Source organism: Actinia tenebrosa, unplaced genomic scaffold (assembly GCF_029948245.1).
Source record: "Actinia tenebrosa isolate PJP-AT-01 unplaced genomic scaffold, QUT_ActTen_1.0 PGA_scaffold8__29_contigs__length_14323225, whole genome shotgun sequence".
NCBI lineage: Eukaryota > Metazoa > Cnidaria > Anthozoa > Actiniaria > Actiniidae > Actinia > Actinia tenebrosa.
This window is the reverse complement of record NW_028292585.1, coordinates 13418324-13436750: the sequence shown is the minus strand read 5'-3', so window position 1 is coordinate 13436750 and position 18427 is coordinate 13418324. Positions and strand designations below refer to the sequence as shown.

General features: G+C 38.1%; 2 protein-coding genes across 2 annotated transcripts; both read right to left on the bottom strand.

Annotated features, from left to right (window-relative positions):
• Window positions 1-1060: 1060 nt before the first annotated feature.
• Window positions 1061-10645, bottom strand: LOC116305658 (NAD-dependent protein deacetylase sirtuin-2). The gene is made up of 14 exons (XM_031715615.2): window positions 10523-10645; window positions 10077-10151; window positions 9132-9263; window positions 7955-8103; window positions 7286-7342; window positions 6030-6098; window positions 5153-5276; window positions 4834-4893; window positions 4495-4550; window positions 3510-3586; window positions 3112-3166; window positions 2681-2745; window positions 2394-2460; window positions 1061-2105 (listed from the first exon to the last, which is right to left on the bottom strand). Exons 1-14 carry the CDS (start codon window positions 10533-10535, stop codon window positions 1722-1724), a joined length of 1383 nt encoding a protein of 460 aa, XP_031571475.1. The 5' UTR covers window positions 10536-10645; the 3' UTR covers window positions 1061-1721.
• A 4227-nt stretch (window positions 10646-14872) lies between these two features.
• On the bottom strand, window positions 14873-18386 carry LOC148905242 (uncharacterized). Its single transcript, XM_089024087.1, has 3 exons — window positions 17790-18386; window positions 17448-17679; window positions 14873-17350 (listed from the first exon to the last, which is right to left on the bottom strand). Exons 1-3 carry the CDS (start codon window positions 18384-18386, stop codon window positions 16026-16028), a joined length of 2154 nt encoding a protein of 717 aa, XP_088880213.1. The 3' UTR covers window positions 14873-16025.
• Between the last annotated feature and the right edge of the window lie 41 nt (window positions 18387-18427).

Below are 18427 nucleotides of genomic sequence, written 5' to 3'. Positions count from 1 at the left end.
CTAAAATATTTGCTTTCCTGTCGTAGAGTGCATTCAGTCAAACTGTTGAATAGTTAGATAATTGTACCTAACTTGGATAACTATTTGGTTGACGTCACCTAAAATAGTAAGAGAGCGCCAAATAACGGTCATGCTAATCCGGGGGGTAGTTTTACCAGAGAATGAGTGAATAGACATTCATTTGTATCGTTTCTTCCCCTTGATCTCAGTAGCTGTTTACTCGTAGTTTCAAATGTAGGTGACGTCACCTAAAATAGTAAATAACTTATCTAATTTAGTTGACGTCACTTATTCAACAGTGAGACTAAAAGCACTCTAATTGAAGTCGTACATTACTATTTTTCTATATATTTAGTGACACAAATCACTAATTTGCGAAGAAAATATATTACAAGCTCTTCTTCATCATTTAGTTTTACCAACCGGAACAACGGAAGAATATTTAAATTCAAAATTTGCCGCTAATCTATTGTCTGAATACTCAAACACTATTGGCTAATTTGTGGAAAATTTGTCGAGGTGGCTTTGGTTGGTGTGGTCTATTTGTGGTGAGTTTCTATTAAAAAAATAAAAATGAAAAGCAAGTTCCATAAATTGTCAATGACAAAATTTTCATCCTCCTTTTTCTCCCCATTCATTTGATGTGATTGATAATGAGAATTGAACTGAGTGAAATGTAATTTTGGTCTAAAATCAAACTTGTAGACCATTTTTCGAATTCCAAATTACCACTGTGTTTCTTGATTACAGACTCATTTGCTCAGGCTAAGCCTCGATTTTGTGAAGAATATTCATGTTTTCCAGTCAAGGTCCGTCAAGTTTCAAAGTGTTTGTATTGTTGAACTTGTGCATTCTTTACTTTACCGTTGGTATTTGCGAGTAATTAGACACTGATTCGAGGCTTAGCCTGAGCAAATGGGTCTGTAATCAAGAAACACAGCGGTAATTTGGAACTCGAAAAGGGTCTATTGCACTCCTGCGTTTCTCCGTATGTGGTTGGTCAAATGATGTTTTCGAAACAGTGCGATTTGAGAGCCAAACAGACTGCAGAAATCACCAGTGATTTCAAAATGAATATGATTGAATAAGCATATTGTTATTATCTAAGGAAATAAGAGTGGATTCAAATAATCAAATAGAGCTGGGATTCCACGCGTTTTTCATTTTCCCTACCGTTTTGGAACACACGACTTTTCCCGCCGTTTTGGTCACGTAACTTTTCCATTTGGCTTGAATTTTTATGACAATGGAATGAAAAGTTAAGAATTTCAAAATGCTATTGCTTATGGTTTTTAAAATCGTTATTTTGTTTGCTCTTTTAGCGTTGCAATTTTCTGTTAGAATATGTTTTAATTCTCTGAGTCGCAGGTACTGTAGTTCAAACTCTGGCCCTTCTTTGACCGGTAGTAATATACTATCTTTACTAACAGGTAGTAATATGCTATCTTTACTTGCATACAGTCAGTACTTCAATTCAAGGCACTAGAGATGTCGCCCAAATGGTTTGCTTCATAATTTTGTAATTTTTATGCTTATGGTTGTTCTCGTGCTGACCAAACGCAAAGTTGGACTCGGTAAGTATTCGATATTGTTAGGTATTCAATTTGATTGTCGAGTATGCATTCCTAAAAAAAAAATTTTTGTTGAACATTTTAAAATAGTTCCTGCAGTTTAGCTTTTTTATATAGTGCGTATTATAGTCCTTTTTCAACATTCTCTTCCTAAGGCTCTGGGTTATCAAGACATGGATCTTCATCGCCTGTAGGGCTTGTAGCAGAAGTTTCTCTGATCGATACTGTGTCTGTGACATTAGATTTCCCAGGGTTCTCTCCCCCTTCTTTGGCATCTTCAGTCTGTTCATCTGTGGTCTGTCCTTCTTGTGTTTCTGGATCTGTATTCTTATCGAGGTCATCCTTTGTCTCTTCTACGCCTTGATCTGTTTTCTCGGGGCTGCTAGGAGAATCTTTTGCTACTTGTGTTTGGTTTGTTCCTGTAGATGTCTCTGAGCTCGCAGTGGGCTGTTTGGTCTCCGGTGTATCGCTATGGAGCGCAATTTCTTCGTCTATCTTTTGGTGAACTGTTTTGACCATAGAGAGAAGTTCATCCTGAGATAGAAGAACTAAATATTAGAATAAAAAATGGGCGTGACCGTATCTATCTACCGTGTCTGTCTGTCTGTCTGTCTGTCCGCCCATCCGTCCGTCCATCTGTCTACCTAATACTCAGAAAAAAACAATCAACACGTCTGTCTGTTTGTCTGTCCGTCCGTCCGTTCGTCTGTCTGTCTGTCTTTCGGTCTGTTTGTCCGTCCGTCTGTCTGTCCGTCTGACCGTCTGTCTGTCCACCTAATAATCAGGGAAAAAAAGGATCAACATAGCAATTTTTTGAAGAACCTTCCATCCAAGTAAATCCGCCAGTGCAACACATCCATCATCAGTATCTCCCAGCCACGCAACATCCCTGCAAAACACACAAAAACATAAGAAAACTATAAACCATAATTAAGGGATTTTTGATGGGTTTATAAGCGGGGGCCGATAACTCATATATTCTTGGGAAAGAGAAAGGAGTTTGGATTGACGAGAACTTGTAACCATGGCAACTTATAATCAGGTGCTCTTATAACGGGGAAGAGGCTTAGGACCGTAGGGGATAGAACAGGGATTTTTCCGATACGCACCTGTAATTGTGCTCTTCATCAAACGCAAAGCCACCAGTCCCCATCAAAATGCCCCACATATCTCCCTATATTAAAAAAATTTAAAAAATATCAAAATTAATCATCATTAGTCTTTAAGACAGTCAATAACGTTCCTTAATACGCGATATGCGTTTTCGCAATAATTTCAAAACTCAAGCACAATAACTTTCTTATTTTCCTCTTTCCTCCTTTTTTTTTTTTTTTTTTTTGTTAAATATGCTTTCATTCTTTTGTTTGGTTTTCTTTTTTTCATTTTGTTGTTGTTGTTGTTGAGAATTTGGACTGTCTTTCTTCCGTTTCATCTTTACTTCTTTTCGTATTTCCTTTCTTCCATTCCTTTCCACTGTTCGTGTCTCCCTCCGTCCCTTCCTTCCTGTTTTTTTCTCCCATTCCCTTTCACGATCCTTTACCCTATTAGCAGCCTTTTCTCTGTTGATAAGAAGCCTTGGTGTCGTCAGGGGAACCCTGCAGACAAAACACAAAACAACACGATTTAACCGCCGCACGGTTAGCTCACTTGGTAAGGGCGTCGGTCTGTTGTGCGGGGGTTCAAGCCATGGCCGGACCAGCAGTCAGTGTGTTAAAATAACTGCTAACGTTAACGGCGGTCCCGTCCCTAATAAACTAAATACGTTAAAAAGAGGACCACGTGTTTATCAGTTGAATTACTGTCGAGCGTCATCCTCTATATTTTATTTATTTATCACAGTAACAGATGCATCAGAATCAACTTTCCTGGAATTCCAGCAAGACTGAAAAATTTAGCCTCTACGATTACGATGTAATTATTTTTGTGTTCAAACTTTACCTGTCAATCAGCGAAGCAAATGGCTGCACTACCAAAGACGTACCCATGACTATCAGCATGTCACATTTATGTAAATCCTATCAAATATACAAAACAGTGTCACGCGGAGTTACGCGTTTTAGCAGTTCTGACATATAAGAGTTCATGTTGTCACGCCATGTTTACCCCTTGCATGGGTAGATTAGGTGGCCTTCCATGTTTGATGGGAAATGCGTTAAACGAAAGCCTTAGTGAAAGACGAAACAATGTAATGGTGATGATTGGTGGCCATCACATGAATTTTCAAAATGACCCAACCAACGCTGCCCCATACCTTTGGGATTTTAGCATCTGTCAACCATTGATAATGCATGGACCTTTTTGGTGATGATGATGATGATGGTGGTGGTGGAAGATGAATGTAGTGGTGAAAGATGATGGTGATGAAAGATGATTGCAGTGGTGGAATATGATGGGGATGATGGTGATGAAAGATGATTACAGTGGTGGAATATGATGGGGATGATGGTGATAATGGCGATGATGGAGATGAAAGATGATTGCAGTGGTGGAATATGATGGGGATGATGGTGATAATGGCGATGATGGAGATGAAAGATGATTGCAGTGGTGGAATATGATGGGGATGATGGTGATAATGGCGATGATGGAGATGAAAGATGATTGCAGTGGTGGAAGATGATGGTGATGATGGTGATGAAAGATGATTGCAGTGGTGGAAGATGATGGTGATGATGGTGATAATGGCGATAATGGTGATGAAAGATGATTGCAGTGGTGGAAGATGATGGTGATGATGGTGATAATGGCGATAATTGTGATGAAAGATGATTGCAGTGGTGGAAGATGATGTGATGATAGTGATAATGGCGATAATTGATATGATGATGGATATGATAAAAATAAATGATAATAATGTCCACGATGAAGATGATAATGACAATAGTGATGATAATAATTATAAAAAAACAGTGGTTAGACCTACATTATCCACAAGATTGAAGAACCTTTTAGGAAGAGACTCGCCAAAAAACACAATATCTATCAGGCGGAAAAAAACAGTCGAAATATTTAAAATAATTAGTTTCAGCTGTATGGCTGAAGCCTTATGCAAAAATCAAACACTACGAAAAAGCCCATTTCTTAAGCTTAACTTCAAGTACGGAACACAGCACCTGTAACCAATCCCCTCCATTAACTACGTATGGATTGACACAAAGAACAAAGAAATACTGAAATAATTCAAATAAATCATTGTGCAAAATGTAATCAGCTTTTACTTATAATCTGAAGCTAAAACAAGACGAGAATTTTGTTAACTGACCTGGTTTGACAATTCCTTCACATGCTGAACACTTTGGAATCTTGTCCTTAAAAACTTTATCTGTCACGAAAACGTTATTCTTTATTAATGATTTAACCTCTGGAGACCAGGGTATGCTTTAATGGGAATAATATTGGAAGGAACCCTCTTTTTTCCCTTTTTGTTCAGAGTGCCAGACACTTGGAGTTGGAAAAATATAAAGAAGCTAACAAGAAGTATTCTTTGTCCATCTTCTCGAACTCATTTTGCAAAAAAATTGAATAGTACTTTAGAAAGAAAAAAAGACATTTTCCTCATTATTAAGCAATTGAATACTCACCTTTAACCCATTCCTGGGTATATTCTTTTCTACATTCAATGCAGTGAGCAGAATGGAATGTTCCATGTGCTTCAACAATGTTCTCACTTGACAAGCCTGCAATTCTTTCAAGGGTATCAATATTCTGCGAATAAACAGAGACAATATCGTGGGTTGGCAAATGGTCAGAAGGCGTTGGTAATAGTTGGCAAGCAAGAGAATATTCTCTTGTTGGCAAGTGATCAGTAATGATTGACAAATGGTCAGAAGGTGTTGGTAATAGTTGGCAAGTGATCAGTAATGATTGGCGAATGGTCAGTAGGTGTTGGTAATAGTTGGCAAGTGATCAGTAATGATTGGCAAATGGTCAGTAGGTGTTGGTAATAGTTGGCAAGTGATCAGTAATGATTGGCAAATGGTCAGTAGCTGTTGGTAATAGTTGGCAAGTGATCAGTAATGATTGGCAAATGGTCAGAAGGCCGTGTTGGTAATAGTTGGCAAGTGATTAGATAAACATGTTTGCATGTCTCTACTGTGATTTAAACCAAGGGCGGATCCAGGGGGAGGGTCGGGGGTGTCGCGACCCCCCTTTTATTCCTGAGGTCAAATGGGCTTCCTGTGGTAAAAATGCGACTGGGATTCCTTTGCCCACAAAATTTACCCCTGAGACCCCCCCCTTCAAAAAAACCCTGGATCCGCCCTTGTAAACACAATGGAAGCTGTAGAGCCTGAGACAAGCAAGCCTATCTTGATTTTGAAAAGAAATAATCTTGAATGATTTTTAGAGAGCATGTCTCTGTCCTCTGTAATGCATGTATAACCACAGTAGCCAGCCAATCAGTGCGAGTTATCTTTAAAATACCTAATTAAATAATTATATTTATATCATTTGTCATACCTGTGTGTAGTTCCTTAAAAGGACACCTTTGTTCTCCAGCAGTTTTATGAAATAATGTGAAATTGTAGGCTGACAGAGTAAAAATCAAATACGATACTATTATAAAACGAATATACTCACATTCAACATAGCAATAGCTATAGAATGTTTTTAACGGGTTGTTCAAAATAACTAAAATTTCTTCATCAAGATGTTTTAATTATCGAAAAATTGTTTTTTACTGACATTTTATTTTATTCATTTTGTTATTTTATTATCAAACCTCACAGCATTGACAGAATATTTTCTAAGGAGTATCAAGGACTTTCCAATCATTTTTATTTTTCAAGACTTTTTCGAGGGCTCTTGAATTTGCATCACAAATTCAAGGTCATTTCAAGGACTTCAAGGACCTGAACGACCCCGGCTGTTTGTAAATAGAAGCTAGGCTTTACAGATGCATCGTCATATATATATATAACCTTTAGCCAGGCTTGTGGAGGTGGGGAGGGGGGGGTGGGGGGTGGAGATCTTTGATTGATTTTATCTAACATCTATTAAGATTGGAAGAACTACAATTAAAACAGTTGATAGATAGATAATTTGTAACACCGTATGGTGATGTAAAAATGAAACTGACGTTTCGGACGTTAGTTAAACCGGTTTTACTCCGATGAAGGACTAACGTCCGAAACGTCAGTTTCATTTTTACATCACCATACGGTGTTACAAATTATCTATCTATCAACTGTTTTACTGAAAACACCAACGCAGTTTACACTAGTTTTCACTAGTTTTCCACTTTATTCAGAACTACAATTAGTCTGTTTATGTTGACATTTCTCATGCCGGCATGTGTTACGAAAATAAACAAGCTTGGAGATGCAGGTAAACCGGTAAACACACAGAAGTTGCTTAATATGTCATCATAGTTAACAACTATGATGTCATCTAGTGTATTTTAGATTTGAAGAGCTGCAATAGTCTGTTGAAATCTCTCAATTTGCAAAATGGTTTGCAAACATGACCATGCTATTGACATCCTAGCCTGTGTGCAGCCGGACATAACTAACTGTTAAGACTATACAAGAGAAAAGTCCAGCTGCATGCAGGCTATTGACATCCATGTTTATCAGTTATCCTTTCAACAATCAATCACTACTACTGGGAGAAATCATGTGAAATTCAAAAGTTCGCAGATATTTTTCAGAGGTTTTAACATGTCATGTTTTTTTATCAAGCAGTGGATAATTCCTTAGCAATAATTGCTTTAGTACCTTAAAAGTTCCAGGATAGAGCTCCTTAGCAAGCATATAAAATGGTTCAGGATTTTCCTGAAAATTTCAAAACAATCAACAAATTATAAATTAATTTTAAAAATCCAGCTGTCTAACATGTCCTGTGATCTTGTGTCTGCAGATATCAATCAAAACTACAACACTTGATTCATCTTTCTATTTTCATTTTTTTAAAAACAGCTCAATAAGAGGAAATGGCAGGTGGGATATGGGGGGCAGGTGGGATATGGGGGGCAGGTGGGATATGGGGGGCAGGTGGGATATGGGGGGCAGGTGGGATATGGGGGGCAGGTGGGATATGGGGGGCAGGTGGGATATGGGGGGCAGGTGGGATATGGGGGGCAGGTGGGATATGGGGGGCAGGTGGGATATGGGGGAGTGTCATTTAAAATTCAGGGTTAAGAGTTGGCACCACAAAAGAATTTAAGTCAAAAGGGGGATCAATAAAAGATACACAGTACTTTCACTTTGGATTGAATCTGAAAGAAAAGGAGCCATTTTTTAGATTTTTTAGTCAACACAACAGAAAGAGAGGGGTCAGATTTATTCTATGGATTACCAAGTGAATCCCACCCCCCTCCCAACCTCCCCACCCCCTCCCTGGTAAAAAAAAAGAACAGTTCCCATATTAAAGAAACAAACACAAACCCTGAAGTATCCAATTTCAAATACACTTTGTGGAGATGGTAGGTTATACTTCTGTAGGTTGTCATAGAGACCAGTGCCAGGAGACCTAAAGTCAGGGATACCTGCTGCTGTCGAGATTCCAGCTCCTGTCATGACAATAATGTTTTTACCTGGAAAAGAAAACATTGAATTTAATTATGTAAATCCATGCATTTTAAGGAACTGGGGAGTCATGTTAATTATTAGGGACTGGTATGGTCATAAAATAAAGCAGGGTAAAAACAGGAGGTGGGTCACGCAATTAATTTGAGCTTCTTAGGGGTGGACTGTTTATGAAACTGAACATTAGCTAGGGTGAGACATTTGCATTTCCTGCATTGAACCTGGTGAGGCCTAGGGGTCATCATTTTTTTAACCTCATTTAATATTGGGTCATCAGAAAAAGAGCCAGCTCCTACAATCCAGCTTAGTCTACCCCTGCCGATTTTCGTTATGAGCAGTCTCGTAAGTTATATCAATATAATCCACTGTCAATCATCATCCCACTACATCCATGATCAAGATATATATAATAAGGCCATTTTTTAAGGCCATGTATATACGAGATGACAATAAAAAATAGAGATCTAAAAATATACTAGACTCATACTGTTTAGGCTTAGTCTTCAATTAATTAGCTTAGAAGATATTAAAAAATGGCTGTTTGTTGATATTTAATGCAGGCCCTTAGCTTGGGGAGAGGCCTGGGGGGTTTGCCCCTTCTTCCCCATATTTTTGACCTTGCTAAGGAACTCCCAGCCCAGCACCCATTCTCTGCAATTCTTGCCAGTCAATAGCAGATATATGCATAAATGCATTTTCAGGCCTTGAGGCAAATTCATGGTTCCGACTCCCCTTAGTTACCATTGTTATGTCCCAGAAGCTCAACAAATTAGCTTGGATATCTCGAAATTTAAAAATCTGATCATGAAAAATTGATTATATAATGTTTCAATTATTTACTGTCCTGCAAAAAGAATAGAAAATTGCCTCGTAATCCTGTAGTACTCTTTAAGACAGATACTGTGTAGTTTTTTTTGGGACAAGATTTTAATTCCACTGGGAAAACTGCTGCAATGGTGACTGGTTTGGTATTGCAACTTATACCTAAAGATTCATACAAATAAACTTCATTCATTGGATTTTCTTTTCTACATACATTTCTCAGACTTGATGTATTTAGCAGCTCCTTCAAACGTTACTTCTTCAAGTAGTTGTTCTGGTTTTTCCTTCTCTTCCTCTTCTGGTGCAGCAACTCTAAACCGTGCCAATAACTGCTGCAAGAAGTTCACTAAAAATTGATAAAAGGAATTAGTAAAATGAGTACTTGCATCAAATTGTTACTTTAAAAAAATGTTCGCTACCAGTGAGGTAAATATTGGGGAATATTTACCGATGAACATCTTTGAGCTGCAAGGTAAATATTCTAAATATTCACTGAGCCTGAGGCAAATGATTGTTTTAGTATAACTATAGACTTGAATATCCGAAACATGATGACATTCAGGATAAAAAAACGTTTTAGTATTACTTCCTCTCTGTCAAACTTTGGAAAACCTCATAATCACTGCTCGAGCAAATATAGTCTGATAAAATCACTTATTGCTCGACCAATCACAGGGCAAGGAACTCTATACAATATTTCTTTTTATTATATAATTACCAATGAAATATCTATTTTTCTCTATTTCGAAAAATTGATATCTTCACACGTGAAAATAACACCATTGTGATGGCTATTCAAAAATACACGGAAAGAATTGCCTGAAAAAGCCAAAACATACTTTCATTGATAATTATATAATAAACAGTATATTACATGGGCGCTTGGAGATACGAAATTTATCTTCTCGTGTTGAAAATCTCTCACTCGTTCGCTGCGCTCACTTGTGAGAGATCTTTTCAACACTCAAAGATAAATTTCGTATTTCCGCGCGTCCATGTAATATCCTCTATGTTTTTCTCCAAGAAACAATAGAGGTTTTAGACTCGGCATAAACTTTATTATTAATATGCTTTAAATTAACTTTATTCATTATTATCATTTAACGATGCAAAGGAATGAAAACAGCTGGTGGAATAAAAATAATTCATCAATATTTACAGTGTTTATTCTCCTCTGTTGTGCCTGTCCCTTGGCTCGCCTGGCTACCACTCTTCGAACTAGCTCCATCATTATCTACAAATAATAAAAGGTAAACAAGTTGTTATGAGCTTAAATCTTAATTCTCTTTTATAAGGAACTAATTCATGAAAAATTGGTTCAGGCAGAACAGCTGTGAGGTAAATGTTCGCTAAGTTGACGCTAAATTACGTGTTTTAACAAAATCCTTATTTACTTCATACTACATAAGTAAGAATAAGTCTCAGGCTGACAATTTATTGTTATATCATTCAAATAACGAGGAATTGAAACAAAGAACATTGATTTTTTTTCGAACAGATGTGGATTTTACCAATCAAAGCAATAAAATGTGATCGTTAAGTTTTCAGGTTTAGCCCTCAGATTACCACTTCCGTTATGTTCTTAAACAAATTTTGAATACATACCTATATTTTTCATTTTTAAATTCCGAAATCCTTAATGATGTATAATTTTGCACTTATTTTTTCGATCAAGCACCAAAACTGAACCGGAAGCCAAAACACTCTTCGAATACCACAATAGTTACTAGACCATCTCGAACTCAGTTACACAGGAAACCCGCATACTACGTTCCAGGACAACAGGAGGGAATGGGATTGCGATTTGCGCAAAACATGGGCTGGGACGGGATTTGGTCAAAATGGGGGCAGGGAAATGGGACTAGGACTCCTCCCCCCCCCCCCCCCCCCTTCCCCCTTCAGAACCTTATTACATTGTTTACAATATTTTCAAAAAGCATATAGCTTATCATTATCATCATCATTATCATCATCATTGTCATTGTCATTATCATTATCATCATCATTATCCTCATCATCATTATCATTATCGTCATCATTATGCACCTATCAGTGGCTTCCCCGTGGGGTCGACCCCCGGGCTGACCAGGGAGATAGTAGGGAGAATTTAGAAGGATTGGATCCAGTTATTCCCCCTGGGGTTGGGAAAATTTGCGACATTGGTTTCGTAGCTAAAAACTGAGGTGGGGGATTGTGATCAAATTATTTTCATTGCAGAGGTTACCAGAGGGATTGATTTTACTCTCTAGGTAAAGAAATAGCTCCTGATTTAAAAAATTTTGAGACCACGGATGTTTTTGGTCGGGCTGGGTAACCTGTGTTATTCGACAATACCCAGATGCCTCTCTGCTCGTCAAGATGGCTGACTAGGTGAGAGAATTCCACTGTGAAGTATGTTTTTTGACATTCTTTGTTGTTTCATAGATACGAATTCGAAGGCAACTTGATTTTTTTTTACTTTTAAATGTGAATTCTTCTTTTCATGAGAGTTTGTTTCCCAATCTTTTCAATGAAAAACTACCTGAAATATCGAGCAAACCGCACGGGTTACGCGTTGAGTTCAGTTTTCAAAATACAACAACGATAATTTCAACCAAAATGAGGGAGATTGTAGATTTGAATGCCTCGACCAGGGGACATTGAAAAGAACAACTTCCCTACCCCTGGGAAAAATGATCAACATTGTTTATGAATAAGCCTTTTCATAGTTTAAGAATCGATTCCACTGCGCATGCGATTTTATCCCGAATTTCTCACCTTCTTTTGAAGGTTTAGACAAAAGGTGAGAAATTCGGGATAAAATCGCATGCGCAGTGGAATCGATTCCTAAACTATGAAAAGGCTTATTTTTACAATCTCCCTGGTCAGCCCGGGGGTCGACCCCACGGGGAAGCTGCTGATAGGTGCATTATCATTATCATCATCATCATTATCATTATCATCATCATTATCCTCATCATCATTATCATCATCATCATCATCATATCATTATCATTATCATTATCATTATCATTATCATTATCATTATCCTCCTCCTCCTCCTCCTCATCATCATCATTATCATTATCATTATCCTCATCATCATTATCATTATCATCATCATTATCCTCCTCCTCCTCCTCCTCCTCATCATCATTATCATTATCCTTGTCGTTGTGTTGTTGTTAGTAGAGCAGTTTTCGTATGACTGTGAAATGCTCACCGGCACGAACACGGTCGTGACACGGCAAGGCGTACGCCAGACCAATCACTTTGCACGAGAATTTATTCTCCATCCAATCAAATACCCGGAACACGGCATAAACACGGCGCGGACACGGTCACGACAAGGTCACGGCACTTTCAGACCAATCACATTGGGCGAGATAAAAATCAGCCAATTAAAATTCTAGGAAACATCACGGTCAAGGCACGGCATGCTTACGACACTACGCTTTTCACAGTCATGCGAAGACAGCTCTTACGATGGCCGAGGAGGGCCACTTCCGAGTTCCGACTTCTTAGTTTGACTACTTACGGTTATTACTCACTGTTATTGCTGTATAATTTGAAATATTTCTTTACAAGTTGACATTGTAACATGTTTAGGTGACACTATGCAACCTAAAATTTTAAAAAAGAACTCGAAAACCTTAATAATTGTGATAGTATTTACCTTAATTCTGAGTTCCGAGTTCCGAGTTTCGAGTTCCAAGTTCCGAGTTCCGACTCGTACCCAGTCGCTTTTCTTACTCTTTCTGTGTTTTAATCCAGGAGGGATTTATTTCACGAAGATACTTGTTGTACTCGTGTTGTTCTCATGTGTTTTACCGGCTTACACACCAGATGTAAGATGCTGGGTTAAATGTACAGGAACTAATTCGAGCTTACTTCCTTCAAGGTTATTCGAACTACGAAATATTGGGGTTTCTAGCTGCTGTTCACGGTTTTACGATGGGGCTTTGAACTGTAAAACGTTGGTTACAAAAAATGAATTTAAAAAGGGCTAATCGAAGAAACAAAGCCCGACTTGAAGACATATTGTTGTTTTCAAATGAACTCGTAGAATTATGTCAGAGTAGTGTTTCAGTTTGGGGTCTGTACAAGATCACTGCGACAAGTTTGACAGCTAAATACTAAAGTATCAGTCGAGCATTTGACTTTTATTTTACTTTTGCTCCCCTCATATGGCAAGCCATACCATTCAAAAGTGATTGAGTTTGCAACTGCCTGTTGAGAAATCGACTGATGATTGAGAATGACGGATTGCTAGGATTAAGAAAGAAGACTGATGATTGAGAATCACGATTGATGATTGAGAGTCACGATTGAGGAACGAGAATCACGACCGAGGAACGAGAATTACGACCGAGGAACGAGAATTACGACTGAGGAACGAGAATCACGTGATCTTACCTTGGAGATCTGGGTACGAGAATTTTTCCCGCCAAAAGGAAAAGGCCAAAACAACAAACATGGCGTCTAATGCTGGTGTCCAAGAAGAATTAGAGGAATTCTTTTATTCTTTGATTCGCTGCATTGAAAAGGTCCAGGAATGTCTTAGTAACCGAGGCAGCATCCCAATTGAATACATAGAGCATAATTTAGAGGGGCATTTCCAGATCGTCTCGGCCATTTTTGTTACTTTACGCGAAAACAATGTGGACCAAGAAAACGACCTTTTTATGTTATTTCAAAACCTTCTTGGGGTGCTTGAGGAGCTCATAAAAGAAAAAGACAAGGAAAAAGAACAGAGACAGCATTGTGAAAGAAAGGTAAAATCTGTGGTGCCCAATACATTGAGCAGTAGTGGCGAAAGACCTATGTACGACATCAGTAAGGAGATGATTGAAAACTTTAGAGAAACTGGAATGAACTGGAAAGAAATATCTGTTTGCCTTGGTATAAGCGAGAGCACTCTTTATCGTCGAAGACAATGTTATGGATTGCAAGAAAGCTATGCAGATATTTCTAACGAAGAGTTGATGTCAACAGTAACAGACATACTTCGGCAGACCCCTTATGCAGGAGAATCGTATATTAGTGGCGCTCTACGATCTAAAGGTGTTTTTTGTTCAAAGATGCAGAATAAGAGCTATATTGCGACAGGCTGATCCTATTAGTAGAGCACTGAGAAGAAGCACTGTAATCCAAAGGCGCCGTTACAATGTTGAGGCCCCTAATCACTTGTGGCACATTGATGGTAATCATAAGATCATTGCTTGGAGATTTGTTATCCATGGTTGTATAGATGGATACAGTAGGACAGTTATTTATCTAAAATGTGCTACCAATAATTTGGCATCCACAGTACTTGATTTCTTTATTCAGGGTGTAAGAGATTTTGGACTGCCTCTTCGAGTTAGAGGGGATCATGGAGGGGAGAATGTGGATGTTGCACGATACATGGTTCATAACAGGGGTGAAAACAGAGGAAGTTTCATTGCAGGCAGGAGTGTGCATAATGTTCGGATAGAAAGACTTTGGAGAGAAATGAACAGAGTGGTCATAAGGTATTACAAAGACCTGTTTTGCTTCCTCGAAGAGCTGAACCTGCTGGATTCCAACAGTGAGCAAGATCTTTTTGCCCTGCATTACATCTATCTTCATAGAATACAGCGCTCACTGCACCAATTTGTGGGTCAGTGGAACTACCATGGATTACGCACTGAAAACTTCCACTCGCCAATGGCCTTGTGGCAGACAGGTATGATGAATAACCCTGAATGTTTACAGGAATGTACACCTGAGTTGTATGGAATTGATTTTGATTCAGGGTTATCTGGGATGAACCTTGATGACAGTGTTGTAGTTCCTGACAATGAAATGCACCTCACAGTTCAAGAAATGACCTTATTGCAAAACCTTGTTCCAGACCCTTTGATGGATGATGGTAATTCAGGAATAGACATGTTTGTCAAAGTTTGTGATTTTCTCAAAACAATATCAAATTAATTAATGAAAGACAATGTTATATACTGACATTACTTTGTTTTATTTAACATGTCAAACAATTTTTAACAAGTGAAAGAACATTACCTGTAGTCCAATCATCTAGGTATAAGCAGTGTTAAAATTCTGCTCTGCTTTCACATACTATTTTACCTATGAAGTTTATATTTGTTCATAGGTTTGCTAAACTGGAACAAAAAGTCATACTGATATAATTTGTTTCAAAATTGAAAGCAACAATGGATATATATGCTAAAAGTATAGTACAAGCAGTGTTGTAATATTGCTTCACATACTGTGCATGTTACCAATGATTCTTAGTGTCTGTTCTTTTTACTAAAATGTCAACCCTTTACACATACTTTTATATTGAACTACAGCAGGTACCCTTTCCACTATTGAACAAACCTATAAAAGGCATTAGAAATGACATGCAGTGAACAACACTGACAAGGGTTTGCCTTATTCTAAACATATCCCTTAAAAAAAGCTATAACTATTATTACTTGTTATTAACAGGTATAAACTGTCAACATAACTTCTATAACTTCTCAACAGTCAATTAATTTTAAATGCAACATAATTAATGGAGTCGCATGGCCAACTGAAAGGAACCCAACATTTTGTGCTAAAGGATTTGGTATCAAACTGTTTATTTTTTTACTTTAGAAGGGCAGGATTTGATGGAGTCAGCAAAAAATTAAATACAGCAGGGTACACAAAAATTCATGTCACACAGTACTTACAAAATGAAAAGCATCAAAACAAGTAAAAAGTTGACAATGAAGAGGGGGTGGTCAGCTTTTTTCTGCTGAAAATCCAAATATCGCCTTCCTGAGAAAAAAATATACAGTCTCTAAAAAGGAAATACCACCTTTGTTATTAAGAAACTATAGTGAAAAAGAACATGATGATGTTTAATAGGCCACTTTGAGGACATTAAAATGGTATTTCTTATTGATTCTTTGATAATAAAGTGGTAATTTCCTATATTACTAAAGCTTACTTTAAAATATATATATATATATAGAAGCAACAACATTACACTGAGTAGTGCTCACCCTGAAATGGTCTATGAAAAGAGTTTCCTGAGGGAGATGAAAACATCAAGGTTTTTAGAAACAAAAAGTAGTAATAATACTTTGAAAACTAATTATTGTTTAAAGCTAATGGCAGTCTACATAATGTCTATCTCCCAGTTGTTTCGGTTGAGGATGTTAGTAAATTCCTCTCTGAGTTCCACAAAATTATTGTATGTTGATGGAAGCTCTAGTAATGGAGTGCATGTATGTGCCACTGGTCTGGAACTAAAACCCTCTGTCTTAACAAATGCTACCTGTAGCTTGTGTCCCCCCATTACATCCATTGCTGTGGTGAATCTCAGGAACTGTACCAACTTAGTAGTGTCGAGACCTCTAATAAAACGAAGTAAGAACTTGAAAACATCTCTCTCTGCATCAGTGGTTGGGTTGCATGACAGGCTGTCAAGGACTTTTTTGGGTGTAGGATTAAGTGCTTCATAAAGTTCTAAAACTGCTGCTATTGATTGAAACTGCTTGTATGGCTTCAATCCTTGCTGCAGAATTGGCTGCCATGCTGCAACCATAAGGTGGGGCTTTTGGACAAGCTCCTGCCTTGCGATTTCAAGGATAACTCTGATGACATTTTCTTTTTTGACGTGGGACCTGCAATTAAACCTTTCTAGGAAATCTTGAAATTCTTCCTCTTCACCAGGGAGGTCATTATTCCTGAGGACACTTTCAACCAGATCCTCTTCTAGTTGTGATAAATAACGCTTGAAGGAACCAATAAATAAATCATCAGTAACCTCTGTGCCAAATAGGCAAAAGCAAATAAATGCTTTGGAAAAGAATGTAGGAAAATAGGACACAGAGTTATACCCTTTCACTAAAATGCGACCTATTGCCTCCCATTCTTCAATGAAGTGGTCATGCCTGATGAATGGTACCCTTTCCCGTTCACCTATTGTCATACTAATGGAAAATTCATTCCAGAATAGTGTGTAAACTTCACGAGCAATACCAACACCAATCCCTGCTTCAAGATCACCCCTTTCATTAATAATTTTAAATTCTATCTCTCTATGCAAAATGCCTGGATCTTTAAATTCCTTGATAAGATCTGCTTTTATACTGATACGATGAATTTTCAGGACCTGTGGTGCTGGTTCCTGCACTTCTGGTGGATCACTCAGGATTTCATATCCAGGGTGATTTGTATGCTCCTGGACAGCTGAAGTATTCTCAACACCCATTAGGTGAGCAAGGCGAAAATTCCTCAATTGTGCAACATCAGGCTCAGCATAGACTTCTTCTTCTGGAACTGAGGGTGGGGATGCATCTTTAGCCAATGACATTTCAAACTCCTCATTCTGTATGCAACGTATGCATTGTTCCCCCAAAGGGAATGTACAGCTACATTTCTCACAAATCACTCTGGGTGTAGCCGAGCAGTTCATGTGGGGATTGCTAATGTTGGCCTCTGTAAAACGAAAAGAGAATGACAAAATTAGGGTACAGAGGGCCATAGGAATAAAATAATAAAACGAAATGGATCTAACAATTCATAAATTGGTTACTTGTGCTTTCATTGGGCTGTTCACTGCTTCTGCTGCTAGAGGATGGTGGGTCCACTACACTGATAGAAGATGTACTTATAGAAGATGTTAGCACAGTGGGTTGAGGTGCAGATAGACCATTGGTACTTTGGGCTGCCTCAGTTATAGACTGTTGAACACTTACGCTATCAGCAAACTCAATCATTTGCTGTAACTCTTCCTCATCATCATCACCAAGATCATCTATGTCTATCTATTAAATATATCAACATGAACAACAAGTGTCCATTAGATGATCGTGTTTCAAGGTCGTGGAGGGGGGAGGGGGGGGTGCATAGATTGAAAAAATAAAGTTTATCTTACCTTAAGGACCTTCTTTAAAGATTCACCAACAAATGGACTTTCATCACACAATACCTCATTTGGCAAAATGTAAATAGGCTTTTCTTTGAAGATCTTATGAACCATTATGCCGTTCAAAGTCTGCCCTGCTGCAACTGGTGGCTTTACTAATGAACTGTGAACAGGCATATATATTTGGATGTCTACATCTCTTGGAAGCTTGCTGTCGAATGCCTCCCTCAAATTCATTTCAACTTCACATTCTGCCCATTCTTTCATCAGTTTGAATGCTGAAATAACATAGCCGTTTTCCATTAGCCATACTCTCTTACTTTGCCTTGGTACGCTAGACACATCTGGACATGGAAGGAGAATAATGTCTCTCATAAATGGTCCTGATATTGCCTTTTTAGCGGGCCCTCTGTAAAACTTTCCTCGACCTGATTGACGTGACGAGTTTCCACTAAATAACCGTCTCTGAAATCTTGGAGGTTCTCTAGGTGTACTCTGCTGTGTAGTACTAGTACTTGAACTTTGGTTTCCTCCAAGTAAGGAAGAAAGTTCTGAAGCTTTTCCTAAAATTTCCTCCACAATCTTCTTACCATTATCAGCAACCATTTTAGTCTTGGAAGGCTATTTCCATATGGCGCATGCGCAGA